The sequence below is a fragment of the Trichomycterus rosablanca genome, chromosome 22, assembly GCF_030014385.1.
Source record: "Trichomycterus rosablanca isolate fTriRos1 chromosome 22, fTriRos1.hap1, whole genome shotgun sequence".
NCBI classification, from domain to species: Eukaryota; Metazoa; Chordata; class Actinopteri; order Siluriformes; family Trichomycteridae; genus Trichomycterus; species Trichomycterus rosablanca.
This window is the reverse complement of record NC_086009.1, coordinates 8156362-8178157: the sequence shown is the minus strand read 5'-3', so window position 1 is coordinate 8178157 and position 21796 is coordinate 8156362. Positions and strand designations below refer to the sequence as shown.

General features: G+C 42.5%; 1 protein-coding gene across 1 annotated transcript in view; it reads left to right on the top strand.

The window, feature by feature from the left end:
- gjc1 (gap junction protein gamma 1) overlaps positions 1–21534 on the top strand; it is a 36488-nt gene extending 14954 nt beyond the window's left edge. The window contains exon 2 of the mRNA XM_063018570.1: positions 19898–21534. Within this exon, the coding sequence (XP_062874640.1) occupies positions 19952–21379 (1428 nt within the window). The 5' untranslated portion in view covers positions 19898–19951 and the 3' untranslated portion in view covers positions 21380–21534. The remainder of the gene's footprint in view (positions 1–19897) is intronic.
- The last annotated feature ends 262 nt before the right edge of the window (positions 21535–21796 follow it).

Here is a 21796-nt window from a genome sequence, read left to right as displayed (position 1 = left end):
AATAACATCATCATTATTATTATTGTTATTATTATTATTATTACTACAATTATTTATTATTATTAATAATAAAAAATGCTGTATATAAATGATACAATGACATCATTATTATTAATATTATTATTTTTATTACTGTGATTATTATCATAAAAAAATGCATCTCCAGGAATAGGCATATAAATATTATTATTATTACTATAATTATTTATTATTATTATTGTTATTAAAAAATGCATCTCCATGAATAGGCATATAAATATTATATTATTATTATAATTATTATTATTATTGTTATTATTAAAATGTATATACATTAATAGGCATACACATTTTATAATAACATCATTATGATTATTGTTATTATTATTTTTTTTACTATTATTATTATTAAAAAATGCATCTCCATGAACAGGCATATAAATAATATAATAATAATATTATTACTATAATTATTTATTATTATTATTAAAATAAGTAATGGGCATACAAATACAAATTATATTATAACATGCTGCCTTAATGTTTCCTGGGAAGTGAATTTTCCCACTGGATGACAGACCCAATTACATCATTATATTATGGGTTTTAAGAAAAGCCTTTTTCTTAAATAAAAAAAAAAAAAAAAAAACGTGATTGGTTCCTCTTAAAGGGTCTTGTAAATAAATAATGCCAGGTGATAAATGGCTGCATATTTAGCAGCATTAACTATTTAAAGTTTGGGAATTTCATTGGCATTTCAGTTTTATTAACCACTTTATCCCAGCCAGTAAACGTGAGGCACTTGAACGCTATGCGAATGAAAATTGTTAAATCACTAAACACAAACCTTAAAGGTTCAAATTCACACTAAATTGCATATTACACGGGAAAAGGCTCAATTCACGGCCCGTGACCATAGATGTAAAGAAATGTAATACAAACAAATGCGTGCTGTAGAACCACATCTCTATGTACTGCAATTCTAACATACGTCTTTGTTGCCATGGCTAATATTGACGTTCCCCTCAACAAAAAAAGAACAGAAAACCCACTGATGCAAAACACAATTATGATGGTCTAATAGCTGTGCTCAAAACAATCCATAAATGTTTATGTGAATCATTGATTTTTGTACAACCCGTAGTCATTTGTTGCACTTGAATTGCATGAATGAACATTTTACGTACTACAAACCCAGCCTACGGTGGAACGTATTGGATACGGTGGTCGTCCTACCCTCACCTGTTATCAATCCACCTGCTAATTGTGGAAAGTTGTAACTTAAATGTCATTTTTATTTTTTACCATTGCCAAGAATGCAGTGTTCCTTACATTTACTTTGACTTTTACTTGATTGCAGACAGTTTGAACCTGAGAGATTTCATGTTTTATCTGCTCAACTTCATTTCATTTGTTAATATACCTCCCATTCCTGCATTTCAGGCCTGCAACACATTCCAAACAAAGTTGGGACGGAGGCAATTTACGGCTAGTAATGAGGTAAAAAAACGACATAATGATGTGATTCCAAACAGGTGATTGTAATCATGGTTTGTTACAAAAGCAGCATCCAGGAAAGGCTGAGTCTTTGATGAGCAAAGATGATCAGAGGATCTCCAGGTCGTCAACAAATATGTGATAAAATGATTGAAATGTTTAAAAACAATGTACCTCAAAGAAAGATTGAAAGGGATTTGCATATTTCTCCCTCTACAGTGCATAATATCATTAAACGGTTCAAGGAATCGGGTGCAATTTTAGTGCATAAAGGCGAAGGGCGCAAGCTTAAGCTGAACACCCGTGATCTTCGATCCCTCAGACGGCGCTGCATCAAGAACCGCCACTCAACAATAGCTGATATAACCACATGGGTGAGGGATTACTTTGGCAAACCTTTGTCAAGCTCTACAATACAGAGTTACATGCACAAATGCCACTGTGCAAAAAAGAAGCCTTATGTTAACCATGTCCAGAAGCTGTGTCGACTTCTCTGGGCTCGGAGGCATCTAGGATGGACCATCACACAGTGGAAACGTGTATTGTGGTCAGATGAATCAGCATTCCAGGTCTTTCTTTGGAAAAAATAGACGCTGTGTGCTCCGGACCAAAGACGAAAATGACCATCCTGACTGTTATGAGCATCAAGTCCAAAAGCCAGGGTCTGTCATGGTATGGGGTTGTGTCAGTGCCCTTGGCAAAGGTCATTTACACTTCTGTGATGCAGCATTAATGCAGAAAAGTACATTGAGATCTTAGAGCAACCTTGACCTGTTTACCTGTGGAAAGTTTGATTTGCATTTACTTATTGTACTAAAGTTTTGGAATTTGGAATGTGGTTTTACAGAAAGGCATTCTCTCGCTTTATATTCATACATTACAGTTAGTATTATGTCAACAGAGCCAAATCATCTCCCCCGGATATAGATATGAGTACGTGTCTGTGTGTCTGTATGAATAACGTAGCTAATCCTATTCAAAGAATTTTGCACAGCAGTAAAATATCCAAATGCTGCAGTTAGCAGATAAATTATAATCCGAGAAGCCAGAAAGATTCATGAGTTTGGGTGTGAATAGGAAAATACAGCAATGATTCTTCAGATCTAAATTAGGAACCCTAGCTTTACATGTCAAAGCTATAAGCCCATATGCTAGTGCAAGGGGAAGGGATTGGATGCTGTAATTTTTACAGGGTCATGAAGGCTGTAATGTCATCTAGATAATACACCGACCAGGTATAACATTATGAGCACTGACAGGTGAAGTGAATAACACTGATTATCTCTTCATCACGGCACCTGTTAGTGCGTGGGATATATTAAGCAGCAAGTGAACATTTTATCCTCAAAAGTTGATGTGTTAGAAGCAGGAAAAATGGACAAGCGTAAGGATTTGAGGGCCAAATTGTGATGGCTAGACGACTGGGTCAGAGTATCTCCAAAACTGCAGCTCTTGTGGGGTGTTCCCGGTCTGCACTCGTCAGTATCTATCAAAAGTGTTCCAAGGAAGGAACAGTGGTAAACCGGCGACAGGGTCATGGGCGGCCAAGGCTCATTGATGCACGTGTAGATCCAACAGACGAGCTACTGTAGCTCAAATTGCTGAAGACGTTAATGCTGGTTCTGATAGAAAGGTGTCAGAATACACAGTGCATCACAGTTTGTTGCGTATGGGGCTGCATAGCCGCAGACCAGTCAGGGTGCCCATGCTGACCCCTGTCCACCACCGAAAGCTCCAACAATGGGAAGAAGGTGGCCTGGTCTGATGAATCACGTTTTCTTTTACATCACGTGGACGGCCGGGTGCGTGTGCGTCGCTTACCTGGGGAACACATGGCACCAGGATGCACCATGGGAAGAAGGCAAGTTGGCAGAAGCAGGGTGATGCTTTGGGCAATGTTCTGCTGGGAAACCTTGAGTCCTGCCATCCATGTGGATTTTACTTTGACCTTACCATCTACCTAAGCATTGTTGGACCATGTACACCCTTTCATGGAGACGGTATTCCCTGATGGCTGTGGCCTCTTTCAGCAGGATAATGCACCCTGCTACAAAGCAAAAATGGTTCAGGGGTGGTTTGAGGAGCACAACAATGAGTTTGAGGTGCAGACTTGGCCTCCGAATTTTCCAGATCTCAATCCAATCGAGCATCTGTGGGATGTGCTGGACAAACAAGTCCGATCCATGGAGGCCCCACATCACAACTTGGAGGAGTTAAAGGATCTGCTGCTGACATCTTGGTGCCAGATACCACAGCACACGGGTCAGAGCTGTTTTGCCAGCAAAAGGGGGACCAAGACAATATTAGGAAAGTGGTCATAATGTAATGCCTGATCGGTGTAGTTGCATGATTATTGATGCAGTTGTCAAATATTTAAAACCCTACCCCATACACATTGCCATGGTGCCGCCAATTACATAAATTAACAATCCAACCCATCCCCACACCCCACCCTCTCCTCGAACCGAACCATCCACCCAGTTCAGGTGTCCGTTTGGCCCATGCTGCGATCCTGCCAAGTGTCTTTTTTTTTTTAAAAACCAAAATATGGTCACCCTATCTGATGGTCCTTGTATACCCACCTTTTGCTTTATGATCATGAATGTAGTCAAATGCAATTGGAGGATCCTAATTCAGATCCAGCTGTTTTAAATGTTGTTTCCATACTCAGGCTAGTTTGTTTACAGATGTGCATATTGTCAGATGTCCTAAAAGTACTTGATCTGATCTGAACATGTGTGTGTTTGTGTTTTAGTTTTGTACTCCCATCTGGGATCTTCGCTCCCCTCAGTACCCTGCATTATATAACTTTAACAGATGTTCCCACATCACACACCTTATACAGGGACTAACCTATTTTTCAGGCCATCACTCCAGTACAGACTGTACTGGTCAGCAATAGAATGGTGGACACTCTTGTTAATTGGCTAGTATGTTATGATCACAGCAGATGATCATTAAATAACACAATAAATTAAAGGATAGAATAAATGGAAGCTACAATACACAGCATAGCCTACCGTAGCCTCCCCCTCTGCGTCCACAGAATTGCGAGTGTAACCGAGCATCTTGAGTTTGATGAGTAAACTGTATATAGACAAACTATCAGGAGCATAATACTTTACTGGTTTGTTCTCGTAAGGCGCAGCACAGACTACAGAGAGATGATCACCTGTGTAGAGAAGCACACTTTTCCATTAATTATGGAATCCCCAAAGGGACGAAATTCACTCAATATGTTTAACACATACGTCAAACATTGTCAGCACACTACACTAATTTAATTGCTGTATCATTGCTAGGAAGCACTGTCGCCTCACAGCAAGAAGGTCCTGGATTCGATCCCCAGGCGGGGCGGTCCGGGTCCTTTCTGTGCGGAGTTTGCATGTTCTCCCCGTGTCCACAATTGATGGTTTCCTCCCACAGTCCAAAAACACGCAGTCAGGTTAATTGGAGACACTGAATTGCCCTGTAGGTGAATGGGTGTGTGTATGTGTGTCTGCCCTGTGATGGACTGGCGCCCCGTCCAGGGTGTTACTGTGTGCCTTGCGCCCATTGAAAAGCTGGGATAGGCTCCAGCAACCCGACTTACAGTATACAATCTAAGCAATTGAGGGTTAAGGGCCTTGCTCAAGGGCCCAACAGTGGCAACCTGGCAGTGGTGGGGTTTGAACCAGTGTCCCTCTGATTACTGGTCTAGTTTTTTTAACCACTAGGCTACAGCTGCCCTAGATCAAGTGTAATATCTGATACGTCCTCTATTCGAGGACCATATTTTTTCTGGTTAAGGTACTGAACTAGTAATCAGAAGGTCACTGGTTTAAACCTCACAACTTCCAGGTTGCTGCCGTTGGGCCCTTGAGCAAGGCTCTTAACCCTCAATTGCTCAGACTGGCACAGTACTGTAAGTCGCTTTGGATGTAATGTAAGTGTAAATGTAGTAACCACTACAGTACAGCCAAAATTCCAATATAACAAAGTACGCCTAGTGTTGTTCTACCTTCATCTGGTTATTAATCTTAGTATTAATTTAGAAAAGTACTAGAACAGTCTGTCCAACATTTTAGTTGCTTGACTAGAAGCTGAGATGTGACCTAAGGTACATCATCCTACAGGATAATGTCTCTGGACATGGTTTAAAGCTCTATTTCCTTTACATTTAGGACTGCATAATATTTTGACAGTTCTCAAGTTTTAAGTTTTTTTGGAAAGTTCTGGAAAGTGTTAACATCACTGATACATTTGATTACAATGATTTATATCATATTGCAGTTTTATCATATATACATATATTTTATGAGCATGTCTGGGACATTTCCATTAACAGTATCATTTTTAAAACATGCTTCAACAGATAAGCCAGCGATATACACTGATCAGCCATAACATTAAAACCACCTCCTTGTTTCTACACTCACTGTCTATGTTAACAGCTCCACTTACCATATAGAAGCACTTTGTAGTTCTACAACAACTGACTGTAGTCCATCTGTTTCTCTGCATGCTTTGTTACCCCCTTTTATGCTGTTCTTCAATGGTCAGGACCACTACAGATTTGGTATTATTTGGGTGGTGGATCATTCGTGTTAGTGTGTGTTGTGCTGGTATGAGTGGATAAGACACAGCAGCGCTGCTGGAGTTTTTAAACACCTCACTGTCCCTGCTGGACTGAGTTTAATCCACTAACCAAAAACATCCAGCCAACAGCGCCCCGTGGGCAGCGTCCTGTGACCACTGATGAAGGTCTAGAAGATGAACCAACTAGGTAGGAGTGTCTAATAGAGTGGACAGTGATACCCCTTTTCGACCGACGCGGAACGGTTCCAGTTCTGGTTCGCGAACTTGATTTTGAACCGGTTCCGTGTGTTTCCACCAAAAAAAAGAGGTTCCAGACAGCGAACTACCGGGCCAATCTGGCACCACAGAATACTTGGTTTTTCAGCGCGAACTGTGATGTAATCGGTGGCCGTGTTAAAGTGTAGAGGTTTGGGCGCTTTGCTTAACCACTGTGCTGGTGTCTAGTATGGAGCTTAATGCTGCATTTTTATCTTTTAAAGTTCACCTGATTAAATTTTGAGCCAGTTTGTCGCTGATATTTTCAAAGCGCCTTAAAAAAGATGAATTGTGTGATATGACGTGATAAAAGTGACCCGGACAGTACGAACAACGCTTAACGTGAAAAATAAAGCATGAATTTGGGCAGTACTGAGTGCTTATAACCATTACAGAGACACTTATAACCAGTAATAACGGTGAGAAATTTAGTGTTTCTATGTCGTACTTTTAGTACATTCAGCCAGATTACGCTTTATTTTTTACGTGAAGCTTTTTCGACTCTCCCGAGAAGATTCAGAACCCCGAGCTGCATAAACACCACACGTGAAGTAAATCCAGCTAAACACAGATACATGTTGTATTTTAGAGTAGATTTGATGGTTATTTCACACAGATGGATGTTCGTGTTGTGGAACTTTAGTGATGTTTCACCGCTCAAGCCGAGCGCTCAGCAAATCGGCTATTTGCGCCGAGAGTCGCGGTGAAAGCGATGCGCAGAACGCTTCTCACGTCAATGAACTAAAGAACTGCGACACGTCTACGTCTTCTTATCACCAATAGCTGATCGATGCTTTTTGCATAAAAACGAACATCTGTAACAACAGCACAAATGCTCGTATGTAATCTACACGCTCCGCCATGATATTACTACTCTTAACTTTCGTTAAGCAACGCCCACCATTGATGATGCAGGCTTGGTTCTCAAAAACTGGAAACGCGCGTCGGTTCTCTACAGAACACCAAGGTTCGAAGAAACCTGAACAGAACCGGTTCAAGAACCATGGTTCTTTTGGTGGAAAAGCGCTATGAGTGGACACAGTATTTAAAAACTCCAGGAGCGCTGCTGTGTCTGGTCCACTCATACCAGAACAACACACACTAACACACCACCATGTCAGTGTCACTGCAGTGCTGAGAATGATCCAGCACCTAAATAATACCTACTCTGTAGTGGTCCTGTGGTGGTCCTGACTATTAAAGAACAGGGTAAAAGCAGGCTAAAAAAGTATGTAGAGAAACAGATGGACTACAGTCAGTAATTGTAGAAGTACAAAGTGCTTCTGTATGGTAAATGGAGCTTAGTGTAGTTAGCTATTGTTTTTAAAGGACTGTAAATGACTGTAATCAGGCTTCTCCTGAATCTTAATCGTGAGAAAACAGGCTTAAAAACAGATAAATGGAATCAATGTAAAATACAAATATATTGCCAGAAGGTCGAATTTTAACTGACCAAAGAACAGAAAATGAATAAAAAACAAATATGATGTGCTGTTCCTCCCAGCGCATTCTTTAGACGGGTGAATGGAAGCCAAAAAAAATGAGATAATATAAACGAAGAGAGAAACTGTATACTGAACAGGCAGCAGAACACTGGGATCCCCTATTCTTTCTTTAATCCACCCATCCCCCACCGTTCCTCTCTCCTCCTATATCTCCAATCATTAGCCAGCCCCTTTATTTTTTTATATCTTTACCCCTATTTCACCTATCACCCTGCCTGTGAGGACATTCACCCCAGAACCTCACATACTTTCCTCTCATCTCCGTGCCAATTTTGGGAAATGGGGGATAGAAGGGGGATAAACGGGGTCCATTGTGTCGAGCACCACAGAGACGAGAGCGAGGAGACGAGAAAACGTAGGGACATGCAACCCCCCCCCAACCCATTCCATCACACACACTGCACACACTGCACACACTGCACACACTGCACACACAATGCAGCTCCACATGGTTGTCAGATCGCGGACGGAAACGTCAGGGTCCGGTCGCTCAGCTGGTCTGAAGATCCGTTCCTAAGGATCTCGGATGATGGAAAGACAGGAATGGATGAGTGATAAAGAAATGGGTGGAGAGGCAGAAGGGGTGTCTGAGTGATCGTAAGTACGGTTTAGATTATTGGGGTGTGGGGTGTGTGTGTGTGTGTGTGTGGATCTTCGTCTGTGTTTGGTTCATTTAAGGGCTGCTTTGTTCACGTTTAATATATTACCGTGTATGATCACATGCATGCTTTCACACAAATGTAGGCATGTTTACACATTCACATAGTCCAGATGTTTTATTCTTAGCACTGCACATTTACCCCTAAATAGTCAGGAATTCTATTTTAGTCCGCTGTGTACATTATTTACTCAACTTCTACAGGTTACTCTAGTTCAACCTGGTGTAAACTGAAGGTCTTTCCAAAGTTTGACATTTTGGTGCACAAATCATCACTGCAGAAGAAACAACACACAGCATGAATAGTTTTTCAATGGCACCTTGTAAGTCAAAATCTTTAAGACTCAACACCCTTTGTCAAGAAATTTGTACCCCTAAACTCAACCTGTGTGTGACTGCTGCTTTGTTCAGCGCTCGGGTTGAGCTGTGCGGTAAAACGTCATCAAAGTGCGCATATGAGACGAATCTGCATTTGTGTGGAATAACCGTCAAATCCACTCTGAAAGCTCAGCGTGTATCTGTGTTTAGCTGGATTTTTCTCCTGTTTCACTTTTAAACTTGTGTTATAGCTCGAGGTTCTGAGAAATTATCTTTAAAAAAGAGCTTAACGTGACTTCATGTATTAAAAGAACGACACAGGGACACTAAACCTCTCTTAAATTTTTTTTTTTTTTCATTTTTCCCATTTTAGCGCATCCAATTGTTCAATTTGCATCACGCATCCTCTCTGTCTATGCCGAACCCTGCCCTGACCGAGGAGATCGAAGCTAACCCATATCCCCTCCGAAACATGGGCAGCAGCCGGATGCATTTTTGCCACCCACACATTGATGAGTGTTGTGCCACCTAGCGTTGCATGCGGACTCTTCCTCATCTCTGTGCAGGCGCCTCTAATCAGCCGGCAGAGGTCGTAATCGCAGAGAGAGACCCACATCCGGTTCTTTGTCCCGCCCCCCAACTGAGCATCCGGCCAATCGTTGCTCATACAGCCACTCAGCCTCGAACCGGTGAGGCAGAGCTGAATTCGATACGATGTACTCAGAATCCAGCTCTGGTTGCAGCGTGTCTTTTTACCACTGCGCCACCTGAGCGGCTTGTAACCTCTCTTAATTATTACTGCTCATAAGTTCTCTCCACTAATTAAGAAGCATAAGGAAACAATAAAAGAGTGCAGCTAAAGAGCAGGTTTTATTGTATTTTTGTACTGATTTTAACTGTTTTTTAAATTGTTTTTCAGTGTTTTTATACTACAGTATATTTGTGTTATTTTCAGTGTATAAGTGTCACAAACAACCCCAATATTTTACATAAGCCTAAAATATATGCAGTTCCACAGGACCATGGAACACATTAACAGGATTCACATACATCCTAATAGAAAAAAATAGCTTAAAACTCAACAGTTGAGTTGGCTATCTAAATTGCCCTTAGGTATAAGTGGGTAAGTCTTAGATGGAGCAAGTAGCGCTATGGACAGTTTGCATTTCTCAAGTTGTTACATAGTAGTTAGGGTACTGGACTAGTAATCAGAAGGTTGCTGGTTCAAGCCCCTCATCCGTGTTTTGACACGCCCCCCTCTGCGTCCACAGAATTGGTTGGTTAGTTTTCCAAACTCCGTTACCTGAATAGGGCGGCACGGTGGCTTGGTGGGTAGCACTGTTGCCTCACAGCAAGAAGGTCCTGGGTTCGACCCCCATCCGGGGCGGTTTTATTCCTCTCTGTGCGGATTTTGCATGTTCTCAATTGGAGACACTGAATTGCCCTATTGGTGAATGTATGTGTCTGTGTGTGTCTGCCCAGCGTCTGCGTGTGGCACCCCGTCCAGGGTGTTACTGTGTGCCTTGCGCCCATTGAAAAGCTGGGATAGACTCCAGCACCCCCCTACCGACCCTAACTGGATAAGCGGTTAAGAAAGTGAGTTACCTCTATAGTGTTTTTAGCTGCTTTACACTTCAACATCTTGGACATTTTTACTAAGCGATTGCTAACTGAATTGCCGTAGGATTGCTAGGACCTCCTCGTAGTGCTAATTGACCTGTAAACGTGAGGCACTTGGACGCTATGCAAATGAAATATGTTAAATCGCTAAACACAAATCTTACATTTTGAATTTCACAGCAAATTGCAAATTATACGGGACAGGGCTTGTTTTACGGCCAGTGATGTGATTTTTACTAACGTGAATTAGGTATCTGGTGAATATAATTAGGTGAATTTAATGCTTATCAAATAACATTAATGGTAAAGTTATATTTTTACCTGTTTTATTCTGCATATTTCTGGATTATGTTTGTGTCAGTGACTTGGTGTACTTATATTTATAGATCTTCTTAATAACATACTGAACGGAATAATACCACAGCTATAAAACGATTCAGTAAGTAAAGTGATTCACTGTATTGCTTATCTATTATGCTTCAGTTACCTATATTAATATTCAGCATTACACGGTAAGTGACTGAAAAATCACACTAACCTTATTCTGATGATTTGCATTGAATGGTATCAGACAGGTTTATGTAGTGTGGACAATAGCTGCTGATGCCAATTTTTAAGCAGGCTTCCAAGTGTTCATCAGTAAGGGTGGACTGATATTTAGACTATTTAGATTGGCAGTCAAATTGTGTGGATATTTTTCCTCAGCCAATAAGTTCCAAAATTGTCCAGCAGAGGCCCTTGACGTCATACGAATGTCAGATTCTTCTGTCAGCTTCTTCCACGTATGAACGAAACAGCCGTCTCTGCAGTGGTCTTGCCCCAATGGAACCGTTTTTGGTTTCTTTGTTCTTGGTTGTGCACTCACCTTCACAGCAGTGTAGGAAAAATGCAAAAATGGCGCAAACTGGCTACTGATGAATGAAAACTTTCTAGATCAGCGATGCATTAGGTGGGCTGAGGCATAGCTATGGTAACAAACCGCAATATAAAGAAACAGTGGCCACATTTCATGTCAATCACGTTGACCTGTTTGAGGTGCGATGTACCAGCGTGCACTGTGCGATCGACTGGTAGATCGCGATCGACATATTGGGCACCCCTGCCATAGTGTGTGTGTTAATCTAATAATAGTTTTCATTTGGATCATATCACTTACCCTGCATACCTAACTATATAATTTACTAAATGTATCTTTATGTAAACAGATTGTTTTATGACCACGTTCATGTTTTAACTTGCATTTTACCTTTAGTTCTGAGCATTTGTCCAGCATTGTGGTCGACCAGTTTGACCATTTCAAAGCAGCTTTTTAATTCTGCACCTCATGCACAATTTGCTTCACTAAATGAAATAGTAAATGCTTCGTGAACGCAGATCTAGCTGCATGTGTTCGCATTGTGCCTCATTACCTTTATATATCTAACCAGATGTTTTTTGATCAGGAGACAAATCAACAGATTGATAACTGTTAATAAAGCAACAGGCTTTATTAAGCTAGTTCATCTTCTCTAGCTTTACATTTTTGAAATTATTTTATTAGTAATCGATGCTTGATTTATGTTCCTTTTATAATAAATATAAGTGACTATCAGAGGTGGAAAGTAACGAATTACATTAACTCGCGTTACTGTAATTGAATAATTTTTTGTAATTTGCTACATTTTAAATAACATCCGTTACTGAGTAAAAATAAAAAATGCTTAAAAAATCGCGTCTGGGAAACTGCTGCAGTGAATTCTGCGATGGAAAATAAACTGGCACTAAAATAAAGGAGCTGTAATCTAGGTATAGAGTAGGGAGGGAAGGGCGATTTTTAAAAGTTTAACATGTTTGGAGTTTGACGTTTCGTTATTTGACAACATAGTCTGATGTCAAAGAATGGCAAATATTTTTCTTACATCATTACATTTCTTTTCATTTAGTGAAAGTCACAACCAGGGTTATTATCGTTAACGAAAACGAACAAAATAACGAAAACTGAAATTGAAAAAACATTTTCATAAACTGAAATAAATAAAAACGTTAATTAAAAGAAAAACGATAACTAACTGGAACTGTATTATGCGTTTACAAAACTAAATACAACGTACTGAAATTATAGATAGAATACCCTTTGTTTTCGTGTTTGTCAATTTATTTATAAGCCTTGTGAACTGATATGAAATCGATTTTTTCCACTCGAGCAGTTTTACGTTAGCTGCCAGTCCCTGACGGCACTTCTTGTTTACAGTCCGTTTCTGCTCACCATGCTAGCCTGCAAAATGACGACAGCAAAAGTTGGGAGAAAGCGCCAGAGTCCTATGTGGGATTTCTTTGAATATGACTGCGAGAAAGATAAAAGTGTCTTGTAGTGGAAACGGGTGATAAAATATGTGGAATACTTCTCAAGGGCAAAACCCCCACGAATCTCAAAGTCCATTTGAGAAGCTGGAGCAGCGTGTTTTCCTCAAAATCAACAAGAAATTGTTGATTGACGGAAGTACACCCATACCTCTCTCTCTCTCTCTCTCTCTCTCTCTCTCTGTATCTCTGTGTGTGTGTGTGTGTGTGCGTGTTCACTTTCTGATGTTATATACAACATGCAAGGTACAGTATTGTTAGTTCTACTGCACTGATATGCCAAAAAGCTGTGCCTGCATCTAGTGCTGGGCATTCCACTTGCTAATTTATTTTTGAGTTGGTAATTTTGGTCAAAAAATAATAAATAGAAATAGAGTTCATTGGGTTTTTGAGTTTGTTTTTCTCAGATTGAGCTCCCTGATGTGTGTCTCATGAATAAGTTTATATTATCATGTTCATGTGTGTCCTTAGTCTATTGACTATTTTCAGCAGCAGTGTTACACACATTTTGCACTTAAGGCTGCTATCTTGTGGACTGTTACAGTTTTTGTGGACAGTTGGTTGTTCAACAGTAATTGAATACATTTTTTAAATGGTATCTTTTGTTGAGTTTCTATTACACAATACTTACTCTGACCTTTTTGAATCCTGCACCTGAAAAATAACCCAAAGTATGAAAAAACTAAAACTAATACTAGAACAAATGAAAAGTAAACTAAAACTAAGCATTAAAAAAAACTAGCAAACCCACTATAAAAACTAATTAAAACTAACTGAATTAGAGAAAAAAAAATCACAACGAAATAAAACTAAACTATAATGAAAAATCCAAAACTATTATAACCTTGGTCACAACACTTATGAGATTTGCAGTATGACTGTTGTTTGGTATTTGTTGGTGATGAAAAGAAGGCTGGTCTATAGAATCCACAATTAATGCCAACTTCAGTGCTTCTACAGTTTGAAAAAGTTGTATGGGATGGTCCGTACTAAAATGACACACTACACATCCCTAAATGTTTTAAATGTTCTATCAACATGTTTTTTTTCTATTATATTTTACTTAAAAACAACTATTGTGAGATTTATATCCACTGGTCCTGTTTGCATTACACAGGAGAGACACCCTCTCCTTCTGTTAAAAAAGTAACTAAGTAACGTTTACTCTGAGTACATTTTAAATGAGTTACTTTTTACTTGAGTAGATTTTTAGACTAGTAATTTTACTCATACATTCATAAACATTCATTAAAGTAATAGTACTTTTACTTGAGTACAATATTTTAGTACTCTTTCCACCTCTAGTGACTATTATAAAGCAGTCTAATGATTTTCTCTAGACAGCATGCAGTGAATCTGGTAACAAATAAAGCACAGGATCAATATTTCAGTTAATGACCTGGAGGAACTGAGAGGTCTTTAACAGTTAAAGAAAGATGTAGCTAATCACACATATTGAGCTTTGCATTAAGTCCTAAGAGAGTAAGAAAGCTGGAAAATGGTCAAACACTGCTGGGAACATTCTCTGTACTGTAGAAATAAAAATATAAATTAATAAATAAAGAGATTTTTTAAATAAAAGACAGTGCAGAAGAAAACGGCTATGTCTGATAAGTAGGTAGATCTGAAGCAGGGCGCCCACACTTAGTTTGCATGTTCTTCCTGTGTCTGTGTAGGTTTCCTTCCACAGTCCAAAAACATGCAAGTGAGGTGAATTGGAGACACAAAATTGTCCATGACTGTGTTTGACATTAAACTTGAACTGATGAGTCTTGGGTAACCAGTAACTATCTGTCCTATCATGAATGTAACCAAAGTGTAAAACATGATGTTAAAAATTCTAAGAAATTAGTAACATTTTGTATTTTGGCAGCTATTCTTAAGTATAGATTAGTTCAGCTGGATAATCTGGAATCTGTGAATTACTCCCAGCAACACAACTATGGAAGATTTACACCTGGTTTGGGGAGGAATTATGCACACACTAAATTCTCTCACTCACTTTCTACGCCGCTTATCCTAATCAGGGTTTTGGGGGGTGCTGGAGCTTATCCCGGCTCTCAATGGGCACAAGGCACACAGAAACACCCTGGACACAGGGTGCCAGTCCATCGCAGGGCAAACACACACACACATCTAAGGGCAATTTTAGTGTCTCCAATGTATCTGACTGCATGTCTTAAAACTGAGGGAGGAAACCAGAGCTCCTGGAGGAAACCCACCTGGGAATCAAACCCAGGACCTTCTTGCTGTGAGTCGACAGTGTTATCCACCCAACCACTGTGTCAAGTCAAGCCATAGCGCTTTTTACAATAGACATTGTCTCAAAGCAAGACTAAAGTGTAATATTCGGGACAGTGGTAGCCTAGTGGGTATCAACTGAAAGGTTGACAGTTTGAATCCCAGCTCTGCCATGCTGCCACTGTTGGGTCCTTGAACAAGGCCCGAGGAGAGCCATGACCAACACACCCCCCCTCTGACACGTGTGCAGTACCCGACTGCATCTTTTCACCTGCACTAGGCGGGTTCATATGGGGTTCAGTCTTGCACACATAGTCACACACTGACCCCACTATCCCTCATCTATGTGCTCTATGTGCAGGTGGCATCGATCAGCCAGTAACTTTACTGAATTTAGGACCGATGGACCGACAGACCAAAAACCCCTATTGAGAAAGCCAAGGGCGACAGCGGCAAGAGAAAACTCCCTTCAAAATACAGGAAGAAACCTTGACTTGTCTTAATCGCTTATTCAATTAGGGTCGCAGGGGTGCCGGAGCCTATCCCAGCTTTTCAATGGGCGCAAGACACACAGTAACACCCTGGACCGGACGCCAGTCCATCGCAGGGCAGACACACTTACACAAACACACACCCATTCACCTATAGTGTCTCCAATTAACCTGACTGCATGTTTTTGGACTTTGGGAGAAAACCAGAGCACCTGGAGGAAACCCACACAGATTCAGGGAGAACATGCAAACTCCACACAGAAATGACCCAAACCAATCCACCTGGGAATCAAACTCAGGACCTTCTTGCTGTGAGGCGACAGTGCTACCCACTGAGCCAGGCACAAAATCTGTTCTTTCCATATCCATAATAAATCCATAATAAAACTGAGTGGATTTGGGAGCCTCCAGTAGGACCACAATGTGAAGCTTAAATTTAGAAAACAGCCACATAATGACTTGAGATGAGAACAGCATTTCCCTTCCAGTGGCAGGAGGGGTTAGAGTGCTCCAGGCTGGAGTGAGCTGGTTATGCAGAACTGTAGGTGACTTTCCTTGTAACACTAGTAATTACTTATTACATTGGCTTGACACTAATTCTGTGCTTTATTCACCTTTCAAGAGCAGCACACCTCCACTCTACATGAATCTAAGTACTATGTATTAGAACAGAGAAAGTAAGGGAGTTAGCAAGACATAAAGACGGCAAATAAAAGCAGATTGGCACTGATGTGGCCGCAAAAGCGTTCTGCTGACCATGTGCCCTGTCTGCTGTTATCCGCCGGCAAGGGCGAGGGCACAAGCCATGACGTAACTCTGTGTGTGCGTCCTGCAGACGCGTGCTAGAGTCGAGCAGATTTGACTTGTACCCTATGATTTGGGCATGTCTGATAGGCATTGTCTTTCACTTTAGGGAAGTGAATTAGTCAGAGGTTGCTTGGGTGGTACAGCGGTCTGTTATTGCTATCTGGCATTGCCTACCTCAGGCATGGCTAATTGTGTATGTTAAGCTCCTGGTCAGGTGTGTGGCATTGCCAAGAGGACTAGTGTATTAGACCTCTGCACCACCTGAGCACCAGACCCCCCCCCCCCCCCCCTTGAATTTCCCTCCCAATTTAGTCGCCTTCCACCCCTGACAGAGGAGAGCCGTGACTAACACACGCCCCCTCTGACACGTGTGCAGTAGCTCACTGCATCTTTTATCCTGCGCTAGGCTGGTTTATATGGGCACGGAAAGTCACGCACTGATCCCATTATCCCTCATCTCTAAAGTGTAATATTCGGGACAGTGGTAGCCTAGTGGGTAGGGCTTTGGGCTATCAACTGAAAGGTTGACAGTTTGAATCCCAGCTCTGCCATGCTGCCACTGTTGGGTACTTGAGCAAGGCACGAGGAGAGCCATGACCAGCACACGCTCCCCTCGACACGTGTGCAGTAGCCGACTGCATCTTTTCACCTGCACTAGGCGGGTTCATATGGGGTTCAGTCTTACGCATGGAGAGTCACACACTGAGCGCGTTATCCCTCGTCTCCCCAGTGTGCAGACGCCATCAGTTATCCAGCAGAGGTCATAAATGCATAAGTTATGAAGTTATGACCTTTGACAATCGACCGAGCAAACAAGCCAATTGTTGTTCATGTAGGCACCAATGAGTTTGAGATGTCAGCTCTGGTGTGCTAGGGTATTTTACCGCTGCACCACCTGACCGCCAAGCCCCCCAACGTGACAAATGGACTTATGTAGATGGAGATTATTGGATATTTCACTGCAATTAGAGTTTTTGTAAAGCAAAAACAAGTAGAGATTTTGTAAAGCAATTAGCAGTAGTGGCTGAAACACCTGAACTCAATAATAAGGAGGTGCGTCCACACTCTTTTGGTCATATAATTATGTGTGAAAGTGTTTTTTTTGCTCAGGGTTGCATCGTCTTAACATTGACAAAACAAATGAATGAGGTAGACGGAGGGGCAGGGATTCCCTGATGCTTCACTGTGATTAGACAGCATGATTAGATAATGTGCATCAGTGTGTGTGTGTGTGTGTGTGTTACACCGGACATTCAGTAGAACCCCCTTCATCTTAAAAAGTCCCTCCTAGCAATCGTAAATGCAGATTAGACATGAAGGGTTAGCAGGGGAGGACGATGGCATCATTCCCAGATTCAAGTCTCGCTCATGGGTAGGTGGCAACAGGAAATCCCCAGGCTCCTCTGCTCCGCCCCGGTCCGTCCAAACTCTGGTGCACATGAGGTTAATGCTACAAGCAGGAAGGACGTTGATGCATAACAACTCTCGGTCATTCTTTCTTTATCACACAGCCCCAAACTGCCTTGCCTGACTTGCCCTTATATAGCAACAGCAATCAATACCTTGCATGTTTTATAGGGAGTCGAACTGTAAACATTCAACTGGGGGAAATATGTGGAGAGAAACCAGAGAATACACACACACACACACACACACAGATGTAGTCCATCTGATTCTCTGCATGCTTTGTTAGCCCCCTTTCATGCTGTTCTTCAATGGTCAGGACCCCCACCGGACCACCACAGAGCAGGTATTATTTAGATGTTGGATCATTCTCAGCACTGCACTGACACTGACATGGTTGTGGTGTGTTAGTGTGTGTTGTGCTGGTATGAGTGGATCAGACACAGCATAGAGTGTCCACTCTATTAGACACTCCTACCTAGTTGGTCCACCTTGTAGATGTAAAGTCAGAGACGATCGCTCATCTATTGCTGCTGTTTGAGTCGGTCATCTTCTAGACCTTCATCAGTGGTCACAGGATGCTGCCCACGGGGCGCTGTTGGCTGGATATTTTTGGTTGGTGGACTATTCTCAGTCCAGCAGTGACCGTGAGGTGTTTAAAAACTTCATCAGCGCTGCTGTGTCTTATCCACTCATACCAGCACAACACACACTAACACACCACCAACATGTCAGTGTGACTGCAGTGCTGAGAATGATCCACCACCTAAATAAGACCTGCTCTGTGGTGGTCCTGTGGGGGTCCTGACCGTTGAAAAACAGGGTGAAAGCAGGCTAAAAAGGTATGTAGAGAAGTAAATAGACTACAGTCAGTAATTGTAGAACTACAAAGTGGAGCTGATAAAATGGACAGCGAGTGTAGGAACAAGGAGGTGGTTTTAATGTGTTCTTTGTCAATACCCCTAAATGGACAGGAATTCTATTTATAGTACTCTAACGTTTAATACAAATGAGTTGCAGTATGTCTAGGGCTACCCAGGAACACTGGGCACAGGGCAGAAACAAACCCTGGTCAGTGGATCAGTCATTCGAAGAACAAAACACTTAGATGGGGCAATTCGGAGCAACCAGTCCACCTTTGGCATGTTTTGATAGATAGAAGAAAGCCAGACTCTGGAACTGACACTACACACTAAATATAGACCGTAACTGGAGACAAGGATTAAACCCAGGTCCTCGGGATCCATGTCGCTGTGTGGTGTGGTGTCACACAACTTCAGGATCACAGGTTTAATCCCTAATTCACCTAGTGAGCTCTCTACATACAGTAGACGGCATCTTAGGTTATCCTACACACTCCCAAGAAGAAGCTGCCTACTGAGATGCCTTATTCTGGGCGACCTTCTGACCAAATAACGAGGGAGCTCCATGTTCCTCCTTACCCGTGAAGACAATCCCAGCATTCCGTGCAGCACAACTTGTCTCACAGAAGATATCTAATACAGCAGAGCAGCAAGCGGGTTGTTCATCAGTGATAATGTAACAGTTTTCAGTACAAAGAAGGAGACATGGGTTGCGTCGTCTCAGCCCATTGGTTCGAATGGCCTAAGGCTAACTCTGCTGCGGTAGGCGGGGACAACCGATGATGTAATTGCTATTTAATTAGTGTGTCTAAATAATCTGCCTTCTAAAGTTCAATGTCTTATTAGAATCATCTGTATGGTAGGCAGTGGGCAGCAAAGCAGCTCACTAGGGTTTAAGACAGACCCAGACTGCTCCACCTGGGAATCAAACCTAGGACCTCTCTGCTGTAAGGGGGATTAAGTTAAACCATGGGACCTTCGAATGGTTAAAGACTGCACGTCGAGACTGCTGTGCCAACTATGCTGCTCCTGCTAGATGTGACGGCAACCTGGCTTGTTTGCACCAAAAATATCAAGAACTCGCTTATTTTTTACTAGTTAATTTAATTTTGTGTATGTTTGATTTGTGCAAATCCTATTTATTCAAATTATCCTTCAGGCCACCCAAGGAGGATGGGGGTCCCTGCTGAGTCTGGTTTCTCTCAGGGTTTCTTTCTTTGCCACTGTCGCCCTCGGCTTGCTCAACAGGTGTTTTTGGTCTGTTGGTCCTAGAGTCTGAGCATATTAGAGTCAATAGCACTGTATACCTAACCTAATCAACAATTTCTTTCTCTGCTTTAGAGTCTGTGAACTCCACCAGCTGGGACACTGTCTGCCCCATTGTCATCCAACACCATGAGCTGGAGCTTCCTGACACGTCTGCTGGAGGAGATCCAGAACCATTCTACGCCGGTGGGGAAACTCTGGCTCACCACGTTGGTAGTTTTCCGCATCGTGTTGACGGCCGTGGGCGGCGAGTCCATTTACTACGACGAGCAGAGCAAGTTTGTGTGTAACTCCGGTCAGCCCGGCTGCGAGAACGTTTGCTACGATTCCTTCGCGCCACTCTCGCATGTGCGATTTTGGGTCTTCCAGATAATCCTTTCCTCTCTGCCCTCGCTCCTATACATGGGGTATGCGGCCAATAAGATCTCTCGCAATCAGGATCATGGAGGGACTAGGAACGAAGCTCCGGCGGAGAGTATCCCTGATAGTGGGTACACACAACGGAAGCCAAGGAAACTGTACTTCGGGGCACGTCAACACCAGCCAGGGCATGAGACCGCAGAGGAGGAGCGTGAAGACGACCCCATGATCTATGAGGTGCCCGAAATAGATAACACACGGAGCGAGCTCGTGCCGCCCCGTCCCAAGCCCAAAGTACGGCACGACGGCCGGCGCCGTATTAAAGACGACGGCTTGATGAGAGTGTACGTGCTACAGCTGCTGACTCGCTCCGCCTTGGAAGCGGTTTTTCTTGCCGGTCAGTACCTGCTGTACGGCTTCCACGTGGCACCGATATTCGTGTGCACAAGTGAGCCCTGCCCACACCGCGTAGACTGCTTCGTTTCACGCCCCACAGAAAAGACCATCTTCCTCCGCATCATGTACGGCGTCAGCTGCCTCTGTCTGCTGCTCAACGTTTGGGAGATGATTCACCTCGGGGTGGGCACCATCAAAGACGTCCTACGGAAACGCCAAGCCGCTTCGGCAGAGGACGAATACCAGCTGGGCTTGCTAGGGCCCGCGGGCATGCCTGTCGGAGTGAATGGACCGGAACTGAGCGAAGCAGAACTGGCGGACGATGTTGGAAGCAGGGTCAGAGAAGCGGACTATGTAGGTTACCCTTTCTCTTGGAGTACGCCATCTGCGCCGCCGGGGTATAACATCGTGATGAAGCCCGAGACCCTACCCTACACAGATCTAAACAATGCCAAGATAGCGTGCAAGCAAAACCGCGCCAACATCGCACAGGAGGAACAGCAGCAGTTCGGCTCCAACGAGGACAACTTCCCCTCGGCGAGCGACGCCCGGCCACCGCCGATCAACAAGAACGCCGTCCAGTTAGAAGCAGCCATTCAGGCCTACGCCCTTCAGCACCATGGCAGCAATAACAACGACGACATACATAACAACCACAACAGTAACGATCAGCTACAGAGTAACATACCCGCTGTTCTTCAGAAGGAGAGAAAGCATCGATTGAAACCCAGCAAAGCAGACAGCGCCGGGAGCAGCAACAGTAACAAGTCCGGGGAGGGGAAACCATCTGTATGGATCTGAGAATTCACCCATATACGTATATTCGGGTGTTCCCATGTACTCACCCAATTCCATCCATATAAACACAGTACAGATTTTGGGTATACATCGCACAACCACGGGCATGGCATATAGCTGAATTTTTTTTGAAGCACCGTGTGCCTTAAAATCCAGGAAACTCTGGAATCGTAAAGGTAAAATAAAGTACCTACTGTTCTCTGGTCTTCCTATTTAAAAATAGTTCAAAGCCATTTTTATACTAGTGGCCACGCATATTACAGAGATAGTTTCAGAGATTTATAAACTGTGATAGTATTTCTGTCATTCTGGTGCAAGAAACTCCAAGTCTTCCTGTGATTTTTGAAAAGCGATGAAGCTACATTCCGATTCCAGCCGTAATCAGCTTAAAACCGTGACTATGACATCACAACGCAGACA